The sequence below is a fragment of the Emydura macquarii genome, unplaced genomic scaffold (genome assembly GCF_026122565.2).
Source record: "Emydura macquarii macquarii isolate MOO-44397 ecotype Brisbane River unplaced genomic scaffold, CSIRO-AGI_Emac_v2 contig_670, whole genome shotgun sequence".
NCBI lineage: Eukaryota > Metazoa > Chordata > Testudines > Chelidae > Emydura > Emydura macquarii.
Genome location: NW_027130807.1, coordinates 1,703,940 through 1,725,649, shown reverse-complemented (window position 1 = coordinate 1,725,649; position 21,710 = coordinate 1,703,940). Strand labels below are relative to the sequence as shown.

At 50.8% G+C, this 21,710-nt stretch overlaps 1 protein-coding gene across 8 annotated transcripts; it reads right to left on the bottom strand.

Annotated features, from left to right (window-relative positions):
* Window positions 1–1,962: 1,962 nt before the first annotated feature.
* PATL1 (PAT1 homolog 1, processing body mRNA decay factor) lies at window positions 1,963–21,614 on the bottom strand. 8 transcript variants are annotated; one of them, XM_067541547.1, is made up of 20 exons: window positions 19,600–20,076; window positions 18,887–18,980; window positions 18,676–18,787; window positions 18,180–18,394; window positions 17,999–18,076; window positions 16,624–16,818; window positions 15,859–15,960; window positions 15,233–15,322; window positions 14,745–14,962; window positions 14,543–14,632; window positions 14,089–14,272; window positions 13,577–13,700; window positions 12,950–13,047; window positions 12,732–12,791; window positions 12,081–12,229; window positions 10,789–10,948; window positions 7,534–7,689; window positions 5,696–5,787; window positions 3,107–3,256; window positions 1,963–2,629 (listed from the first exon to the last, which is right to left on the bottom strand). In XM_067541547.1, the coding sequence occupies exons 2-20, from the start codon at window positions 18,965–18,967 to the stop codon at window positions 2,608–2,610; spliced, it is 2,376 nt and encodes a 791-aa protein (XP_067397648.1). In that variant the 5' UTR covers window positions 18,968–18,980; window positions 19,600–20,076; the 3' UTR covers window positions 1,963–2,607. The 8 variants fall into 8 exon arrangements, with proteins under 8 accessions (XP_067397648.1, XP_067397650.1, XP_067397651.1 ...); XM_067541549.1 differs by having other exon boundaries at window positions 17,999–18,073; XM_067541550.1 differs by lacking the exons at window positions 18,887–18,980; window positions 19,600–20,076 and adding an exon at window positions 21,518–21,614.
* Between the last annotated feature and the right edge of the window lie 96 nt (window positions 21,615–21,710).

Below are 21,710 nucleotides of genomic sequence, written 5' to 3'. Positions count from 1 at the left end.
TCACTCTCCACTGAAGGCAGCTTGCTGTAGGATTGCTAAAATGAGCCATTGCCTCCTTATTCCCCTGGACTCCTTGCTGTTAACACTGGCCTTGAGAAAAGGCTGCTTCCATCTACAGCTGCCCAGAAGACTGCCCACCCCTAGAAGCCAACCCCTCCAGCTGTTTCAGAACAAAGCAGCTGACATACTCAACAATGCAGGGTGGCAAGATCACCTGTCCCCAGGTCTGTGATCTTTTCAGCTCTTGCTATTTCATTATGTACCCAAATTATGAACAGATGGCAACTTAGCCAGGGTTACCATCTTGTGAACTTGCCAACTCTTGTGAAAAGTGCTCAGGTTTTAACAACCAGGAGCTCTGCACTTCTGTTGTACATCTCATTTGAAAAAGGGGACGTGTGGATTCTTGCTACCAGTTCAGAGGGAAGAACAATGTGTCCTGAATCATCAACACTGTTACCCTTAATAGTTCATCCTTGCGGTCTCCCATCCATGAGCTGACAATCCTGCTTAGCAGGTGCAATTAGGCACTCTCCCCTCTTCCTGTAGGTGGAGTAGAAGGGCTGGAGGATGATGTTTCTAATGGAACCTGAGCAGAAGCATCAATTACCTAACAAAGGAGAAGTCTGAGAAAGTGCCAGGGCTCATATGTTCAGCACCCAGGGTTACCTGTGAAATCAGATCAGTCTCTGGTTGTGGCTAGGTTCTGCCTTGAACATTCACATTGATTTCACATACCTTAAATCCTGCAATTTCCAATACAGATATTCTTAACATCATGCCCTATCTTAGTGGTGCCATGCCCTGTTAAACACCCACAGGACTAGGATCAAGACAGTATAACAAGGGACCATATTATGATCATCAAATGTGCCTTTCTGCATAGCTTAGGCCAGAAAGAAAGGCACCTGGCAATTTCTGCACTGAACACAACGTTTGGTTGAACTAGAGCATGTTGTTTTAGGAAGATTAACAACAAAGGCATTGAGAATCCCACACAGCCTTGGCTGGTGATTCCAATAGCTGATTACCTTCATTTTTAAGGCAGAATTTTTTATTTCCAGTCAGAATAGATCTAGCTTCAAGTGCCAGACCTTGGATACTGCTATGCACTTTTGCCCACTAGATTAAAGAACCCTCTATCAAAATCTTTTCTGTACCGCAGGATCTAGAGGGAAGTGATATTCGCTGATAGTCTGTAAGGAAGGCGCTTTAGGATTATGAAAAGAGCTTGATGAGGCACAAGACCAACTGGAAGGAAACACTCTACTCTCCCCCAAGTATACAATTAATTTTTATTTACAATGTCCTATAAAAATGTAAATTTAGAAATTTTTATTTTCATCAGAACCAAAAACGGGTGGGGGGGGGGGGGGAGGAGAGGAGCACAAAAAAGGAATAATATATTAAAGGAAAGGTTCACTTGATCGGTTGTAGGGGAAATGGAGGGTGGGGAAGACTTTGGGGAGGGAGAGGCACTATGGGAGGTGGTTTTTGGTTGGAGGGGAGAATACTTTGGGGGGAGAGAGGGTCTAGGAGAAAGCAGCTGGTTTAGGAGGAGGGGCAGCTGGTTAATAATAGGGAGGAGTTTACAGGTTGTAGAATACCTACATGTGCAAATATTTTTGTCTTTAAAAGCAAAGTAAGATTAAAAAATCCCACCACATTCCAAAAAGGAGCAAACAGCAGGATCTAGCAGTGGGTAGGAAAATTCATTCAGATTAGCGGCTCTATCCACTAGGAATCAAAGCCAGGCCCCTTGGTTATTGTTTTGGAGGGCTCTTGAAAGCTGTGGCCTGAACCAAGGGGCAGGTGTGAGAGAGGGGTGCAAAATGACACTCAGGAAGACGAGGCAAGTGTGCAAAGATGTGTGTTCACTGCATCATGAGACTAGGATGGGTGACTGAGGGGAGCACAGCTTGTGCAACTTGAGAAGGAATGAGAGGCCCATGCGGAGCTGGGAAAGGAGAGCCCACCCTGTGCAGTATGAGGGGTAGGACCAAACCTCAGTGCTTGGATATGAGAAGGGGGAGATTCTCATGTCTTAGCCAATGAGCAAAGACTGAAGAAAGAGACAGGGTCAGAGGGCCAATCATCTAAAAGCCACACCCTCCTAAAGATTTAGGAGACATGGGGCGGCAGATGTCTCTCTAAGCCCTCTACTCCACCTTCCAGAGCGAGTGGGGATTCTCCCCAGAACTAACTGTCTCCCTGGCTGCCTTGATTCTGCATTAACCGGGGACAGGAAGGAGGAGGGGTTGGCTTCCTCACCAATCCCTTGGTGGTGTGCGTGTGGCAGGGGAGGGAAGACAAGGGCCGTGTAGGAAGAAAGCAGCAGCTGTTGTGAAAATGCAGAGGGAAATGGGAACGCAACAAGGACATGCCAAATTGCAACCTAGCAGCAAAGGGCGGGAGGAGAAACCAAACACACATCCAGCCAAGTTCACAGACCAAAAGAAAGGTCTCCCATGCCAAAGAGAAAAATCCCACAAGGCTTTGCTTTGGGGAGCAACTGCCTCCCCTCCTCCACTGCAATCCTTTGATGGTGGTGGTGGTAGTGGCGGCGGGCAAGGATGAGAGCTGGCATCGAGGACCCACTGAGATCTCCTACCGTATCCCCTGTACTAACCTGGCAGGGCAGAGGAAATGAAAACAAAAGTTAGATGGCCACAGTACTAGGGTGTGGCATGGAGAATGGGGTCCCCTCCTTGGCTGGAGCACATGCACAGATGTTCGAGCCTCATTTAATACCACTGAGATCCCCACCACCTTCACTTGTCTTCATCACTACCTAGCCAGCATTGGCAATTCCCACTTCTCTTTTCTCCTAAAATTCCTGATGGTTTAACTGTGGAGAGCAGGGCTGATCTCCAGAATCTCTCCTCCACATCCTTCTCACTCTACGCATCTCCTGGCCATTTCTTCCCCAGCCATGCTCCTTCCCCCTCACCTCCACACAGCTGCTGAGATCAGACACCTCTCCCCCAAACCCCATTTGCCAAGGGTCACTCAAATCCTCACAATCACTGCCCTCCCTCCCTGTTATTACACATGGGAAGCGGGACGGCAGACAGAGCACTAAACCAGACAAGAAGAGAGAACTTACTGCAACTTTGTCTCCAGCACGTTCAGCTTCTGCTGATCAACGTAGCGAGAAAAAAGGGAAAGCAGGTTAGAGGGGGTGGACACTGGCTTTGCCAGCGCTGCTTGAGGGATCCGCAGAAGCTCTCGGGTTGCCATGAACATCAGCTCCGTCCTGCCAAGGAGAAGGGCACAGATGAAGGTGTGAGAAGGTGCTGAGAGGACAGAATTTCCCTGCTTCAGCCCTGAGCCGGTTTTAATGGTCAACATGGACAAATGGTGCAGGAATGGGAATTCCACTGATTACCTAACTGGGTTCTCCTAAACTAGATTTGGTGATAGGACCACCTATCAGCAAATGGAGACAGGCAGTTTCAATGAGATTTTGATGGTATACAGGATCTATTTCACCGAGGAATCCAGTTGTGACCAAACTGGAGCTGCTCTGCAATAATTTATTAATCCTGTATGTTGACCTAGTTATTCAGATGTTTGCTATATGACTATATTGGTTTAGTTTAATAGAGGATGCAAGGGAAAAACAAGCAGAAAGGAAACAGAATGGCTCCAGATAAGCCATTCATCTGCAAACAAACAATCAAGGGTTTTTAAGAGAGTGCCATAACTGGGAAAAGTCCCATGCACATAGGAGATCAAAAGGACTGTACCTATTTAGAAAGGGACTCTCTCAAGAAGGGGAAAGGTGGAAAAGGTGCCCAGGGGAACCAGAGTAAGTCCTGGCCTACACTACAGAGTTAGGTCGATGCACGGCAGGTTTCCAAATCAGCTGGACCTGCTGGGTAAGCACAGTAGATATGCAGTGTGCTATAGCTCGAGGCCTGTCTAAGCGTGGGAGAACGGTGAAATTCTACCCTGGGACAGGTAGAGGTGCGAGGCCTGCTAGCTGAGGGGTGCACTCAAAGAAACCAGAAAGGAGCAGAGGTGCAGCCAGTTCTACCAGAAAGTTTTCCCCGCAGTCATTAATGAAACCGAAGCCAAACCAAAAGTGAAAAAGGCTAAGTGTCAAGAAACAGGAAAGAAAAGCACCATCATGTGCTGGTGAAACCCTAAGCAATGGTTCCCTACTGGAAAAGCCTTGAAAAGCTTCTGTCCACTTGGCTGACATGACACTAGGAGACCATTTGAGAGGTAGGAATCATTGCCAGGCTCCATGTGAAGATCCAATAGGGTATGCAGGACATGGCTCGGCTCCCAGAGACAGCTGGGTTGGCCTATAAGAAGTCAGCTAATTAATAATGGCTCAACAGCCAGACTCTGAAGAACTCTGAAGAACTCTGGGAATCTGAGTCCACATTGGTCACTACTTTGATCACACCCACTGCCTTAACAATTGACCACCAATCCCCCATTTCGACAGAACACGAGGGGCTGGTGCGTGGATGAAGCCCTTCATAGGATATGAGGGCCAGAAAGGACTACCTGGTCTGACCTCCGGTCTAACACAGACCAGAGAATGTCACCCAGTTACTCCTGTACTCAGCCACTAACTTGTGTTTGGCTGTAACATCTTCCAGAAAGGCCTCCAGTCTTGATTTGAAGAGCTGGAGAATCCACCATTTGCCTGGATCTTCTGTTCCAATGGTTAATCATCTGCACTGTTAAAACTTGTGCCCTATTTCTAAGTTGAATTTTTCTGGCTTGAACCCATGGCTGCAAATTATTGTTCTGCCTTTCTCCACTAGATGACAGTCTTTTATACCCTGGGATTTTCTCCCTACAAAGGTACTGAGAAACTGTAATCAAGTCACCTCTTGAACTTTTTTGGATACGCTAAATAGATTGAACTCCTTAAGTCTCTCACTACCAGGCATTTTCTCCATTCCTTGAATCATTTTTGTGGGTATTCTCAGCACCCTCTACAATTGTTCAACATCCTTTTTACAAATGTGGACACCAAAAGCGCAGGCAGTATTCCAGTATCTGTCTTACTAATGCCATGTGCAGAGGGAAAAATCGTCTTCCTGCTGTTTCTATATCCAAGGGTCACATTAGCCCATTTTGCTCCAGTGTCCCACTAGAAGCTCATATTCAGTTGTTTGCCCTCTATGACCTTAATTCCTTTTCAGTTATTGGAGTCCCATGATTCAGGCAGAGATTGCATTCAGCAAAACTAGGCACCGTCACAGGGTGCCTCTGTGGCTCTTTGGACTCCAATGCAGAATGTTCCCCCATTAGCCAGGAAGTGTCTGTCCCCTCTCCCAGGAGGAGGAGGAAAGTAGACTCCTTCAATCAGGCTCACCTTCTCCACAACTCTAACTCCACAGCAGGCCCAGAAAGAACCACTGAATATCAATTTCAGGATGCACGGGAGCTTTGTAAGTAACAGACCCCACCATCAGCAAGACACCAATGGGAGCCTGGAATTACTGTAGGAGGCTGTCAGCTCACAGGGTGACAGCTGGGGAGTTATGGGTTCTGTTTCAATTCCTAATCCTATGTTCTGACTACTAGACCAAGCCCAGTCTGCTGTTAGGAGTCATTACGCCGCATCTAGACTGATCCAGGGCATGCTCTACTCACCACTGGCCAATGTGCATTGTCCTCAAGACAGAGGAAGGGGGGGACGTGGCCTGGGGATACAGCTGGGACTCACCACTGGTTGTCCTGCATTAGCTCCGTAGCAGCATGGGAACTCTGCAATTCCTCCCCACGACTCAGGACCAAGTACAGCAGGGACAGGCCAAACTGCAAAGGGAGAAAGAGAAAGAAATAAGACAGCGTGCACGTGGAGGAGGGGACAGCCTCTGGGCCTGACAAAGAGCAGGCAGACACTTCTTTCTTCCTGGTGCTGCTATACCACCACATTTCCCTCTCTGGGGCCCGGAGCCTTCACTTCCCCTTTTCCAGCCTCTGTTCATGGCCCTCTGGCTTGCCCCGTGCTCATTCTGACTGCAACCAGTATCTGGGAAGCCTACTCCAGCCCAGGCATGGTTTTCACCCTAAGTGCTGCTCATGAGCTCAGATCATCTTCCTTTCAAGGAAAACCACAGTGACGTTAGCTCAACCCAGTCAGAGGCTGATAAGTCTTATTTTTTATTATTTGTATTACTGCAGCACCTGGAAGCCATAGTCATAGACCATGGCCCCTATTAAATACAAAAGATGTATAACACCCTAGGGGGAAAAAGTCACAGACCATCTGCCTGACACATACAGCCTTAGACTGTGCAAGAATGACACTGGGAAGGTTTAGAAATGTGAGATGTTGCTTTTCTACAACTACTGCATGCCTGCTTTCCTGCAGCCTTTCAGACACGTGCTTCTTGGTTTCATGTCTTTGCCTGTCACACCCTATTATACCTTTCCGGTTCCTCTGCTGTGCCGGGCTTATCAAAGCAGACACACCCCTTGCCCAGAAGCAGTGTGTTCCCAGATTCACTGAGGATTGCATTCAGTGCTGGGGCTGTACAATTCCTATATTGCTGTTTCACCTTCACAATTTACTGTTCCAGATCAGCACATTGCTCCCTTTATGCCAGCCTTCACCATTGTGCTTTGGCACATTAATTGCCTTGGTTGGAGAGTCACTAGGATTTATTCAGCCTGCTTTTGGAGATTGTGAGTTTATATAATTCTAGGATTCATGCTTTACATTAATTCTACTCTGGATCAAAATGAATCCTGGAGAAAATAACTGATCTGAGGCAGGCCTCAGGAGCTCTATGCAGTCTTATCTAGTGTTAAAGCAAAAGAAGCAAAGATCAGCAAAACAGACCCTAATGTGAGGAAGACACACACAAGAAGAAAGACTCCTATCATCTGTCCATCTAACTGGTGGTACTACTAAGGTACCTTTCACTCTGGTATGTAATTCTCAGCTCATTGAAAGCTGGTCCCCACCCCCAGTCCTCCCAGCTGGCTGTGTGATGCAAGGAGAGGAGAGGATGGAAGTGCTCTGCAGAAAGATTTTATGCCCTTTCCCAAGTCAGTCCTATTTCTTTAGCTCTTTCTTCATACACCCGTTGCTGCATTTCAGCGCAGGAGACTCCAGTGCCAGTTAACTCAACTCTACTTCTCCTGGCAAGGAAGCCACTGGTCAGAAAGGCAGCCTCTCAGTGCATTGTTGGGCTGTCCCAGGTTTTAGGGATCATGTTCAGGGAGTTTCCACGCCACATGGGTGGAGAAGGGGATCCAATCTCCAGCTCTCCTATTGAGTGGAGGGTGTTTGGACCCTCTCCCTGGACTCTGGGTCGGCTAATAAGGGCACCCTCCAGATAAATTTAGAGAGGAGGACTTGAGCTCTCCTCTCTTCCGCCGTGCCTCTTGGGGAGTAGGGGGGAGAATCAAGGAAAGGGATGTCTGTCTCTATCATCCCTCATGTACACAGGGCACCAGACATGTCTATACCCAAGTCAGGTCCCAGCAGTGAAGGGAACGTGTATGCAGATACTGCAGCCACTCAGTGCTCAGCAACAGCTCAGATGCAGGCACCTTGTTCTGGAGCACGGCTGTGAGGTGCAGGTTGGCTGGCGCTGGCGCCGTGGCGCTCTGAGGTAGGTTCGCTAGCTGCTGCAGAAGGCTGGTGACTGTCCCCGATGGAAGATGATAGAGAACAAGAGAGAAGGGCCTCAATAGGCATTGCAGCACCTGGGAGAGAGAAGAGCAACATCAGTCACAGATAGCTGACTAGGCAGGGAGCTCCCCACACTCCAGAGGGGCCATGGAACTGAAGACAGGTATTTCCTACTGGTGAGCCTAGCAGGGGCTCTCAAGAGTAATCCCTTTTGGAGTGAATGCAATTACCCACGTGACACAGAGAGGAGGGTGTTAATGAAACTGGAGACAGAAGAGACGGGCAGGAACTGAAGGGAAATTAAAAACGAGATATTTGCCTGCATGGAATGCAGTGACAGCATCACCTCAGGATAAGATGGGTGGTTACACATTACACAGAGACCCGTTCTCCCACCGATCTTGTCTGTTTAGATGACCATTTACCATTTCGGTAACCATTTGGAGCCAGGGACTGTCTATGTTTGTGCAGCACCCAGCAAAATGGGGCCCTGATCTCAGCAAAGGCTTCTGGGTGCTGCTGTATATTCCCCACTCCTATTCCATTTTTTGCTGACATTTTATTCTGAGGGAGCCTCAGGAAAAGGGTTGGTTCAGTATAGGTTTAGGTGAATGTCCAGGGAGGATTCTTATTTTATCTGAACCTGATTTATTTCCTGATCCCTGTTCTTTGCACTGAAGCCTTGCTTCTGAATCTCTCCACGGATCACACATTTGAGTACTTGTAAATGCAACACTGAGGTTTCAGTCTGAGGATTTTGCATTTCATTTCCCTTTTTTAAAACCAAAAAAAACATACAAATGGCCTCACTAGTGATTTTCCTCTGGTCTTTATTACTTTATTAAAGCCCCATACAATTATTAATTCCATAGGCTTTTGATCAGGTACCTGGAAACTGAGACCTCTCCCGCTCTGGCCTCCCAGGAAGGGTATCAATTGACATTATGTATTTACTCTCCTTCACAGCCACATAACAACTCCAAGCTAAAACGGGGTGCTTTGCATGAGCCGAACTGAATTTTCAATCTCTTAGCTCCACTACTTTCCATTCTTGTGTCCCATAAAACAGCTCTTCTGAAGAAAAGCGTGGAAAAAGTTATGGCCTTTTAAGTTCAGCCATTTTTGAGGATTTCTCCATATTAGATTAGAATGCTTTTTTTGCTTAGGCCTTGTCTACTTTACAAAGTTGATCTATGTTAGATCAACTTACCGCCACTGCTTTCATTACTGCAGGGGCTGCTGTCCACACTCCTCTCCTTGGGTCAGTGGTGTGCATTCTCACCAGGACCACTTCCACCCATCTAACAAGGGGAAGTGTGGGGAGCAGAGAACCTGGGCGCTCAGCTCCGTGCCGGGAGCCCAGCTGCCCCACAGGCTCCTGGGCTCCCAGCCAGCTCCCCTGCCTGCTCACTCCAGGCTGGAGCCAGGCAGCCTTGTCAATTTCACAGCTCAGCCATGAAATTGACAAGGCTGTCTCAGCTCCATGTGGGAAGCAGGCAGAGAAGCCGCTGGGGGCTTCTCACCCCCAGGATGCAGAGTCCAGCTGCCCCAGCTTCTTGCCCCCCACACCCTTGACTTCCAGCCAGGAGCAGCTCAGCCGTGAAATTTACAAGGGTGCCCCAACTGGGCTCCGAAGCTACCTGGGGCTTCTTGCCCCACTCCCAGCTGGAAGCAAGGTGCCGCCACTCAGCACTCTAGGGAAGCAGGGAGCAGCTGGGCTCTAGCTGCCAAACTTTCTCACGAAATTGACAAGAATGACAGCCAACAGCCGATGTAAGGACCACTGTGTCTACACTGACAGGGCGTCACCCTAACTACACAGACATAAGCCCTACACCTCTTGTTGACAAAACTTTGTAGTGTAGACCAGCCCTTACTTTCTTTAAAAAGTATGAAGAAAGCCTGAAAGTCTTCTTGGTTTTTAAATTGTTTTTTCAGCTCAACTTTTTACCTTAGAAATATTGATCTTTCCTGTTTGTGGGAAGTCATTCCTCAAGAGTTGAAGGAAGAGGAGTGTTGAGTCTTCAACCAACTTCTCTCCTCTCAATTATTTGAGAAGTGTTTGCATTAATTAAACAAAATGCCCAGGTTAACAAACACTCTTTCCCTCTTCCTTGATACTGGGGATTATAATCTGTATCATGGTAGCAAGGAGGCCAGGACCCCATTGTGACAGTTGTATAAACATAAAACAAGATGATTGCTGCCCAAAAGAGCTTCCAGTCATGTCATAACCCTACTAGTTCTCTAGCAGAAAGATAGGATAGATAAACTTAATATTCCAAGTGTAAAAAAACAACAACAACAACATACTTTCAGGCTGCCTTTAAACATCACAAAGCAGCAATCAAGGAAACAAGTCAATCTCTCCTTCCCCCACAATCTCCTTTAAAGCAGGAAGAGGTACATAGTTCTTAGGGTTGGTCTATACTACCAAGTTAGGTCAGCCTAACTACATCGCTCAGGCCTGTGAAAAATGTCATGCCCTGTGCGACACTGATAAGCCAACCTAAGCCCCAGTGTAGACACTGCTGGATGGATGGAAGAATTCTTCCGTTGACCCACTTCCCACCTCTTGGAGAGGTGGATCAACTACAGCAACAGAAGAACCCCTTTCGTCGCCATAGTGTCTACACTACATGACAGCATCACAACTGTGCCGCTGTAGCGTTTCTAGTATAGACATAGCCTAAGAAACTAGGGAAAGAAATAGACTAACTGTCTGAATGGACTTTCCTCAAGCTTTCTAAGAACTTGAACTTTCTAGCTCTGGTCAATCATGGCCAGTTTCAATCTAGAGGGAGAATTTCTGGGAGAGTTAAGTGTGATGAAAATGGGCATACAATGGAAGTCTGTATATCTAACTGGACCATCCTGTCCCAGAATCTCAAAGCCTTTTCCCCAACATTAAATACTGAATCCTCACAAACCCATATGAGACCAGGAATATTAACTCAGTAGAGACCAGATACAATTATTACCCCCTTGACGGAGTTGCAGATATGCAAAGCAACTTCCCCAAGTTCACACCGTGAGCCAGACAGCGAAGGCATGAGTTCGGATTCTCAGTCCCCTTTTCTTATCGTTGGACAATGCTGCCTCCAAGATGCAGAGACACAACTCGTACCAACAACCTGAAGGGAAGTTCTTTCTGCCGCAGCCTCCCTGGTTACCTCATCCTGAGCATCCTTCTTGATTAGGAAGGGCAAGTTTCTGGCTGTTGCCATGAGTATGTCAGCCGCCTGCTCCGTGGACAAGAAGGGCAGGATCCGGGCAACCATACGCTTCCCTTTCCGGATACACATGATTTGCACAAAGTGGTCGTCACTCAGCCTGCCAAGAGGAGAATGGTCAGTCTGTCATTAGCCAGATATAGAAATGACCCCCTAGTTCACAGTGGGTACAAGGGACTCACAGGAGACCCCGTGTGCCTGTAACATGGGCCTGCATTTAATCACAACTTCTCCCACTGCCAGTGAGAGGACATCTTCCCAAAAGCATCGCCTACTTGGCCTGAAGGGAAGTATGTGGGGGAAAAGTCACAATGTTGCTTCACAACTTCAAGCTTCCTTTCAATGGTTTATTGTAACAGGAGCAACAACTGCTCTAGTTAAAGTTGCGTAACAGTTTCCATGCTGAGCCCTCCCCACATGGGTTAGTTGCTCATCACTTAGAGGACTGAAGTTTGCCAGGCTTGGGCAGATGTGAACGTGTTGTGTTTTTGAAGCGAGGTGCGAAAAGAAAACCACGCTGCCCTGTTACAGAGCTAGTCATGGTTGGGAGGCAGCCAAGAGGGAAGTTTTTTTCAATGGTTTGTTCTGAGTTATAAGCCACCTCAGGCCCATACAGCACCCTCACTCTGCTGCCACCACACCTTCCTCCGGGGGCCCGTGCAGCACCGCCCACCCCCCTTGCAGCGCCACCCCACCATGCCTATGGAGCACATGGCTAACTTCTCTGAACGGTGAAAGATTTGCTGACTATCCCCAAGGACTCAAGGGATGGAGGTGGCAATAAAATTCCTCTGACCATGGGGCCGCCCCAGTCACACTTTCCTCCTCAGCCCAGCCTCCTGAGTCTCCTGCCCGGTTTCTCCCATGTTTCCAGGAGCAGATCCTGTCCCTTACATGGACTGCGGGGGAGCCTCACTCCAGGCAGAACTGCAGCACTAGCTGCCCTCCACCCCAAGTGCCTCAGTCTCTTCCAACTCCACCTTTCTAACTGAAAGAGGACAGCACCCAAAGGAGAGTTCCCCAGCTGTTTCAGCAAACCCGTTATTAGATGGGGGCTGTCCCATACATGTGAGTATGGGGAAAGGACTGGAGACACCTCACCCCCAATCCTGAAGTGAATGAGGGGAGAATTCTACAGTCGTCTCCCTTCTCTACACATGGGTGGGGAGACAAGGTTGGGGCGGCTCATCCGTGCAGCATTAAGAGCACTGCAGCAGACTCACGTTCCTCACCTCTCCTGGCCAGGCATTTTCCCCCTCAGGTTGTCATACATGTCACAGATCTTTTGCTTTCTCTCCTCCATCAGGGCTGGCCGCTCCCCCTCCAGGCTCAGGAGGTAGCGCCTCTCATAGTCCTCCACATCCAGGAGGAGGCTGTACGTCTGTGAGAGACACAGTGAGGGTCAGAGCCAGCCACAGGTTCCCCAGCTAACTCCCACAGCTAGTCAGGACTGGGAGCCACTGCCTTCCAAGCAGACTCAGAACCAGAGAGTGCTGCCGGATCAGCAAGCCTTGGAGAGAGCGTGTTATCAATCCCAAGAGGGGAGACAGCCAGTGCAGCAGCAAGCTGCCAGTGTGTCTCAGCCCAGGCCTAGAGAAGCCATCATTCTCTCCTGAGCGTGGCTGCTTATAAGGAAGGTGTTTCCATTGTTTAGTCTGAGCTTTGAGTAGAGCAGGAAATAACCCAGCACCTGGAGAGCGAGGAGCATGACCAGCTCAGCACAGGGAAGCCCAAGTCAGATCTGGGAAGGAGTGTGTCTTGGGGATCACTTTTACCCTGGCTTACTGGGGACACATGTCCCCAGTCCCAAGATGCCACCACTGCACTTGGGTTTGGCAGCTCCCCTAGTGCGCTGGCCTGGTTGACTCTCATCTCACACTCACCTTCTCAATCGTGACAAGGGTCTGACGTCTCTTGTCTCGAACCTGCTTCTCCTTCGTCTCCTAGGGAAAGAGTGAGGCAGACCCAGGTAGAGCACAGAACAAAAAAACAGCGTCAGAAAGGAGAGGAAGGGGGTGGGTGAGAGAAGAGAGAGAAGGACCAAACCCAGGGTGGAAAGGAGTCCAGGCTGTACAGGGCAGCCACGTGTGCTGTTACTTACATCATCCTCGCTCCGGGAAGTCACCACCGCGTCAATCATTTTCCGGGGGTTATTTACACTGGAGACTGTGAGCTTCCCCAGCGAGCCCTCAAACTGCACTGCAAGGACAGAGGAATAGCAATGTGGATGGAGTCACCACCACAAACCTCTGCTCCTCAATCCACTGCAGAGACGTCTTAACCCGAATCTCCTCCAGCTTCGCCCTGTCTCTGCACCAATGCCCCAGAGAATTCCTGCAGCTGTCCCCCAATGCCAGCCCTCTGCACAGCATGTCTATGGCGGTTCTTCTGCCCCTAGCCCTGCAACTGATCGCCATCCTCCACCCTTGAAAGAACAGTACGGCTAGGGAACGAGGTGCTATTTCACGACCAATACGTAAAGCTACGAGTCCATCATGGAATCAGTGATTTTACGTAATCTCCACAACTTCAGATCCAGCAGGAGGGGCTCCGGGCTTCTGTGATTTATTGTCTATTACCCGCATCCTGTCTGTGGCTTTCAATAAAAATACCTGTGACAAAATCTTAGCCTTACCAATACATCACCACAGGTCTGTCGGTTCCCTGCCATCCCATGCACCCCACCTTTCCCCAACCCAGGATGCGGTTTGAGGGAAAGGACATTTACCTGGCTTGTAGGCATGCTCTAACTTGGCCACCTGGGGTGTGATGAGTTTAGTACGTTCCTTTTTGGGGCCATCACCATGCATCTCCTCTGCCGCTGACACTTTCTCCAGCTTCTGGTAGTAATTCTGAGACAAAATGGAGGCAGAAGTGGTGGTGGTTAGGATCCTAGCAGAGAGAGACCACGGACAGCTTGGCCCTCAGAACCAACATGCCATCACCCACTGAGTCCTGCAGCTGGTGGGGTTGACAAGTCAGCCTGAGTGGATGCAGTCAGTGTAGTGACATAGGCGTAAGGTAAGATGGGTGAGTTGTTGAAGCAGTTATAGAGCTAGCTAAAAGCACCATGCTAGGAACTGAGCTGCAGCCACCCTACCAGCAGTCACTTATCTGGGAGGTGCAAGTACTGCAGACAGGGGGTTAGCACAGTAGGCCAGTAGTCCTTGGGACAGCCAAGCTTATCCCTAGGTGTAAGCTAGGTCAGGATGGCTCAGTTAGTGACTGCAAAGCATTTACCTGATAGTAGAAGTCATCCAGGTAAGGGTCAGTGCTTTGCAATTGCATCATCTGAATCTTTGACACCCAGTCCTTTTCCCGCTGCAACATGAGATTGGCATAGGGGTCCTTCCGCAGCTGCTCCTGGTGGCTGCTCCGGTGGCCTGCTCGGTCCCCTGCTGAGCCATTCAGACTCCGGTGCTGGCTGGTGGAAGGACCCATAAAAATTCAGAAGATACAGAAAGGGCACAAGTGGAGAGGACCCATGGATAACAGTCTGCACTGCAGGATGGCTTGAGAGGCCACACCCAACAGTGTGGGGAGCATGAACTCCTAGGAGACCCCCATGGGGTGTGTTACACCCTCCTTCTCTGGCACTAGGAACCCAGATGAATCTTCTCACCCTGCAGAGGAATTCATTGCCCCCAACCCTGTACTTCCCCAGCACCAGAACACAGGTGATTCCAATACTCACTTCCTATTCTGCTGCTGTCTCTGATATAAGAGCCGCCGATGCTGCGGATGAAGGTGAGTTGTATCTGGTCTGAACATCTGTGGCTGAGGCCTACAGAAGAGAGAGATAACCTCAGACCTGTCATCTCCTTAGAAAGTCAATAGAGACTCTCAAACCCGGTGCAGTGAGCTCAGTGATGGAAGGCAGAAGATAAGTGTTGTACCTTAGGTTCTGCAAGTGGGACCCAGGACACGGCGGGTGCTGCTGCTGGGACAGGGGTGGCGCGGGAGGCGGTGGCGCCCCAAAAAAGGCACGGAACCCACTGGCTGGAGACATCATCTGCCCAACTCTGCCTTGAAGCAACTTGGGGTTCATGGATGTGAGGGGGCTGCCAACGAGTCCAGAGACACGAGCAAACTGGCTGGGAGACATTCGGCCAGCCTGCAGGGATGTGGGCAAAGGGGGGGTGGGAGGAGAGACCACCACAAACGTTACCATGGTGACAGAGGGAGTGGGGGACAGAGACAAGGCCAAGTGTCACAGTGCTAGTCATCTGGGGGAGCAGGCAATCAGAGCCACCACCAACTGTTTTAGAAGCAGCAGCACAGAGACAGTCATGCAAAGGCAGAACAGAGGACGCAGACACAAGAGAACAACACAGCACACACGGGGTGCTGTTGAGGAATGACAGAGAACAAGAGAGAGCTTTACCTGTGCTCCTCCTAGAAGCTGTGCTCTCTGAAGGTGGGTGAGAACGGGAGTGACGCTGGGAGGGAACGGGTGGCCCAAGAGGGAGGAATTCTGGGGAAAGAAAATGGAAGAGCAAAAAGGAAACACTAATTCTAAACAAAGAACCAATCAACCCAAACATGGACATTCAGCAGGTGCATGCTCCAGATACACTCGGATCAGAAAGAAAGCGAGAGACTACAGATACACCCAGATAAGTGACAGAAGCTGAGAGATAGGTACATGAGCTTCCAGCACGTGGGACGCAGAGAAAGGGAAAGAGGTGCTGAGATACAGAAAGGGGGATCTCTAGCCAAAACATGAAGGTCAGAACATTCAACACCAGATGATTCCCCTTAAAGAGAAAGTTAGTTTAGACACAGAGGCCTGGATCTGTGGTGGGGAAAAGCATCACAGAACGAATCAGAGGGCAGGTGTGATGGTTATGGGAAAGGATTTCAGAATTACTGAGGTAGAGTGAGAGGCTTGGGGTGAAGTCGATGGAGAATGGACTGTAGTGATGTTAGAAAGGATGGTTATTGGGGCTGGGAGACCCAGGGAGCGAGGGGGTCAGGCTGGGAATACACAAAGCATGAGATATTCCATACCGGGACATTGCAGAGCTGGTTTGGGGACATCCTCTCACCATAGGAGGCAGGAAAACGCTGCTGCATTGGTGCCCGGATGTGAACAGGCTTCGGACACAGAATCTATCAGGAGAAGGGAAACCAAAACAAGTGAACTGGTTTTAGTCCTAGAAACTAGCTTCCCCTTTCCTTGCCAGCATCTACCCGGCAACTCCTCCCACACAACTCGTAACCTAGGGCTCACTCATGGAGCAAAATGCAGACTAGCCTGCTGTGCATCTTTTCCAGAGCCCCTCCACCTCTCCCATTCCCCCATCTTGAGGTAGAGGAGGGGGGGACCCCAGTACACACAGCAGCAGCACCTCCAAACTGTTTCTCCTGGAGAAGACTCTGGCTTCAGGCAGCAGTGCCATGTCCCTCCCCTTCTGCCAACTGCTGGCAAGTGAAAGCAGCGTATGAAGGAGGATCATGCAGGCTCCAGGCACGGCAGTGGCACCTGAAGCACAGGGCACCTGAGAGGACAAGCCCACCCGCCCTACCATTAATCTCTTCTCCACCTGTCAGCGTCCAGGCGCACACTCAGCTGGGTTGCTGCTCTAAAGATTGTGTAGTGGCAAACGCTAGTAGCAGACTCCCTGAAGCTGGCCTAAAAGTTTCCAGGTCATTACCCTCTGGCATCTCCCCTTCTCCTCATTTCTACCCTGCTCCTTCCTGGAAACACCACCCTTTCCTGAAACCATGACCAGACCCACTTCCTGCCAGAGAAGAGTGGGGGGGAAGAGGTACCTGCTGGTTGAAGTTGGGCATGGCAGCCTGCTTTGGTGGGGTGCCAATGGGGACAGCCCTGACCGGGGGGCTCCCAATGACTGGGGAGGTTGAGCGCCTGGGCAGCGCCCGCTCTGAGAGGTCCCGTTCATCCTCCCGGGCCTGCGGTGTTCTCTGAGGCAGAGCATATTCCAGCACAGACACCGAGGGCATCTCCTGCACACAGGAGGAGGGGAAAACAGCTAGTGGTTAGCTACTTTGACCCATGTGCAGTTTGTCGGCAGCACAGCCCAGCATGCACTAAGACTCAGTGAGAATAACAGAGCAAAGAAATCTGCCTAATGAGAAACAAGTAGGAGTTTGGTCAGGAAAGCAAATGCTCTCTGGGGAGCTTCAATGTGTCACCTGCAGCTATGATCTAGTGGGGCAGGTGTCCTGGCCTAGCGTATGAAACCTAGGCTGGAAGTCAGGTGACTGAGTTCTATTTGGGATTCTGCCACAGGTTCACTGCATAACAAAGAACAAGTCAAAACCTCTGTGCCTCTGCCACCACATCTGTCGCCAGCAAGCTCTGCAAAGTGCTGAGACACTCAGGGAGAACAGAGCTAACTGCGTGCTGAGTATTATTGTTCCATCTACTGCCTTTCATAGCAACACACACATTTTTGCTACTCTTTCGCCCTGTTAGGCCTGCAGAGCCAGTTCAGGTACAGGAGAACAAGCTGGACTATAGTCTGGCTCAAGCATCAGCATTCTTAGCTAAGTTGTGATGGCAGAATCTTTATCTTGAGTTCATATCAGCTGGACCTTACTTACTCCTTTAACATCTCCCAAATGGGGCAGGGTTATTGGGGATGATAAACAGCAGGAAACAACCCAGCTTGGCTTTCAGATCCAAGAGGAAATTGGCAGAACTGGCAGCTAAAACTCTATTTCATATTTGATCTAAAGTGAGCAAGAAGCAAGCATTGGTCCACCCTTCACAATCCTATCTTAGAGTCACTTTACAGAGCAAAATGGCTCTTCAGGAATAAATCAAGTCTCACACTTCAGGGCCTAAGCTGGCTTTCATAAAAGTCATGTTGTCCACCTGGCATTGAGCACAACACAACAAGCTAGGTGCATTACGGAAAACTGCAATTTCCTCTAATGCATCTGCCAGCAGTACAGTTGGGCAACAGCCTTATCCGAGCCACAGGAGGCAGGACACAAGAGAAAAAGGCTAGTGGCCTGATCCAGTGCAATAGGACACAGAACTGGCAAATCTTATGCGCTTGGAGATAGCAAAGGCTTCTGCTCTGCACAGGAAACAGATTCCTGAGGTGGGAGGAAAATGTCTGCCCTGAAAGACTCCAAGCTCCCTTTGCTAGCTTAGTAATGAGACAGGACACGGCACCTGAGTGAGAAGTGGTCCTCGGATGCGCCTCAGAACAGCAGATCCATCCCAGATGCTGGAGTTGAGGCTTCCTGGCTGCTGTAAAGGAGAGTATGGTGGGTTACCATGCAGAGGGCTTTCTTGTCTTTGCATCCATTCCTTGACGCCAGGCTCCTCCCCCACGCACAAATATTGCACTCACCTGCATTGGAGGCTGGTTTTGCACAGCCTGCATGATGGCTGGATCTTCCAGCTCGTTCTCGATGACCAGCTTGCTCAGCCTCTCGGCCAGGTTCTCCTCATGGTGCCCCAGCAGGTCCATCTCATCACTGACCGCCCCATCTTCCTGCTCTCTAGCTGTCCCAGGCTTGTCTACTAATTCTGCAAGCCGCTCATGTGCCTCCTGCCAGTCATCATCTGCAAAGGAACCAGAGAAAGGAAGCGGGGCTGGAACCTAAGTGCCACACATTTATTCCACAGCCAATTGCACCTCCTAGGCACCAATGGACTGGAACAGTCAGGAAAGCTGGGGGTCAGGACTGAGGGACATCAGCAGAGGCATGGGTGGAGCAAGCCAGGACTGGAACTGTAGGGGTGAGGGGTGGCTAAGGGCAGGATTGAGGAGAACTCCATCCAGATATGGCATGTTGGAGGGCAGAGACAAGGAAGGGGAAGTGAGTGGGAGATGCAGCTCTCACCAATAGCACCAGCTCCAAATGTGTCATCATTGAATTGGTCAATATCTTCATCCTCCTCGCCCAGGGTCTGAAAGGCATCTTCATCCTCATCCAGAGGACAGTCCTCCAGGGACTTGGAAAAGAGCAAAGAGAGAACAATGAGGAGGCCTCCAGATATGCCACAGTTTCATTTGCCCTCCCAGCAACACCAAAGTGAGCTCCCCTCAGCCACCTCATGCCCAAAGGTAGGATTCCGAGTCCATCTGCCTGAACCCTTTCTTGGAAATTGTATCATTTCCCTATACCAGCACATCCCAAGTGCAGCCCTGAGAGGGAAGAAAACAGACACATCATCTCCAGCAAAGTCTAAACATAACTTCTCAGATAAAGCATGTCACCCACCCCACAGCAAGCGTGTCTTGAGACACCCACACAGAGCACATCTAAACTGCACCCATGACCATCAGACAAGGTACCTCTGCCTAAGCACCAACTAAATGCATCCCCCTCCCACACACAGATTACACACACACCCTTTATTAAGCATGCCTCCCTGGATGAGGCAATGCCACCTCACAGATAAACATCCCATTTCAAGTACACCTCCCCTGACAGGATGAGGGGAAGGATGATAGTTCAGTGACTAGGGTGCCAGTCTATGATCAATTTCCCTACTCTGCCACTGACATGTTGGGCCTTTGTTCATCATCTGTGCAATGGGTATAAGAGCACAGCCCTGCCTCCGATGAGTGCTGCAAGGATAAATACACTAAAGACTGAGAGAGTGACAGGAACCTGATAAATACAAGAGATAAAAGAAACCTTCCTCCTCCAATCACCCATGACAGACCAAGTACGCCCCCATAATCCTCACATTCCCCCCTCAAACATGGCACCCTACATACATCCTGTAATAAACATATCCTACAACTGAGACATGCCTACCCATTCCTCCCAGCACGGACCAAGCGTGTCCACTCAAACGCTTTTCCCAACACAAGCCAGCTGGCTAAGAAACAAGTTTGCCTCTGGCCCCAGCTCCCAAACACTTAATGGCCAGCAGGAACTTACTTCCCCATACTCTCCACTCAATCATACTCTCTGCTCAATCACACTCTCCCTCTAGCTGTTCCACTCTCTGGGCCACACCAGCCAGGCAACTAACTCTTCAGATAACATAGCACATGACAGGCTAGAATTGACAATCATCAAACCCAGTCCGATGGACCAAGAATCTGGGCATCCCCCTGAGCTACCTCCTGATCCCAGCCTGATGCATCCATATCCAGAGTAGCCACACATACCCCATATGCACACCCACTCGGAAAGGCTGCTCTTGGGCCTGTACCCCTGCAGTTCCTGCCCTAAAAGGCATGTCCCCTCCATATCCCATACCTACTCCTCTCAGAAAGGCAACTAACCTACATGGCTTCCCCAGCCTATACCATGTGCACCCCCCCTCAGAAGCACTTTGACCCCCAACCCACACTCTGTGCGGCCACCCCTCCTAAAGGCAGCCCCAGCCCGACATGCTGCTCCCTACTGAGATGCCCCAGCCCACACCCCGTGTGACCTTCTCAGCCACTCTGGCCCCCCTCCAAGCAGGGAGGACCTCCTCCTCTTCCTCCTCAGACAAGCATCCCACAGGACCACAGCCCCCAGCCCCAGAGGGAGAACTCCTTGTCCCACCTCCCTTCCTGACCCCATGCTCTCTGCACCCCTTGCCCCTTGTCCACACACACACACACCCCACCCCACACTGTCCCATACTCCACCATGCTCCCTGCAACAGAGACCTCTCCCAGACAGTGGCACAATGCCACACCCCCAGGGACCCCACCCCAAATTGTGCCTCCTGCACACCCCTCCCCCACAAAGACCCCCCCCCCAGCCCGCGCCCCCCCGACACGCCCCCCGGCCCGTGCCCTTCTGCAGCCGTAGGGGCACTGGGGTTCCGGGCGGGGCGGGGGGGGGGAAGTGACCCAGGGGCTGGGGTCAGGGGTCGCAGGCAGCGGGTGACCTGGCGCCGGGGTGGGCGGGGCCCGGGCGGCTCCTCACCTGGTAGCGGAACATGGCGCGCGGCGCGGCGCGGCGCGGCGGAGACTCCCACCGCCAGGGAGGCTCCGCGCGGACCCCGCTCCGGCGGCTCCCTCCGAGCCCCCGCCCCTCACTACGCACGCGTTGTGTCGTCACGGCACACACGCACATGACGTCATCGCGCACTTCCCCCCCCTCCCGCCATCCACAAGGCCAGAAAGACCCGTTGCGCAGGCGCGCGATACGTCTGTCAGCCCCTCCCCTGCCCTTAAAGAAACAGCGCCTAGGGCTGTCTTAAAGCGACAGTATCTCATTCCCTGCCTGTGGCCTCTTAAAGGGACAGCGTCTCTTTTCTCTCCCATTGACCAGAGCACTGGGGGCGGGGGGAGGCCTCCCTCGTGACAGGCCCAGCTTTACATGCCCACTGTTTTGCATCAGCTCAGTGGGCAGCCTCACCAGCCCCCACAAAACCAGGGGCGGGCACCAAAGCCCTGCTTCGCCGAAGGGCAGAGCCACCCGGCCAAGGGCTCCTGGGCCCCTCATCCACCCCCAGCCTGGGGTCCCTGCGGGTGGGGGGGTCTCACACCTGGGGGGCACCCAGCCCTTGCCATGCCACGCTCCCCTCCAGCTCTGCTGCGTGCCCCCGAGCCCTTCACTCAGTTACCCCCCGGCTAAAGCTGTTCGCCCAGCCCTTCTCCTGGGCCCCCTGTCCTGAGGGGACCCTCTGTCTGCTGCAAGGCCCCCTTCAAACACGTCTTCCATGGGTCTTTTTCCTGCTCCGCCTGCATTATCACCATGGCTCTTGGCTGGTGGTATTGTTATTTACCATTGCTGCGAAGAACTGCATTAAGCAAACCCTGGGCAGCTCTCTGCTTTTCCCCATCCCCACAATATCTGTCTATTTATCTATCCTCCATTCACACCCTCTCTCTTTCTCTCTGTGGGTTTTTACAAGGTGAAGTCCTCAATTCCTCCTATGGTTGCCTAGCCCAGGCTAGGACTTGGGCAGACTCTTGTTT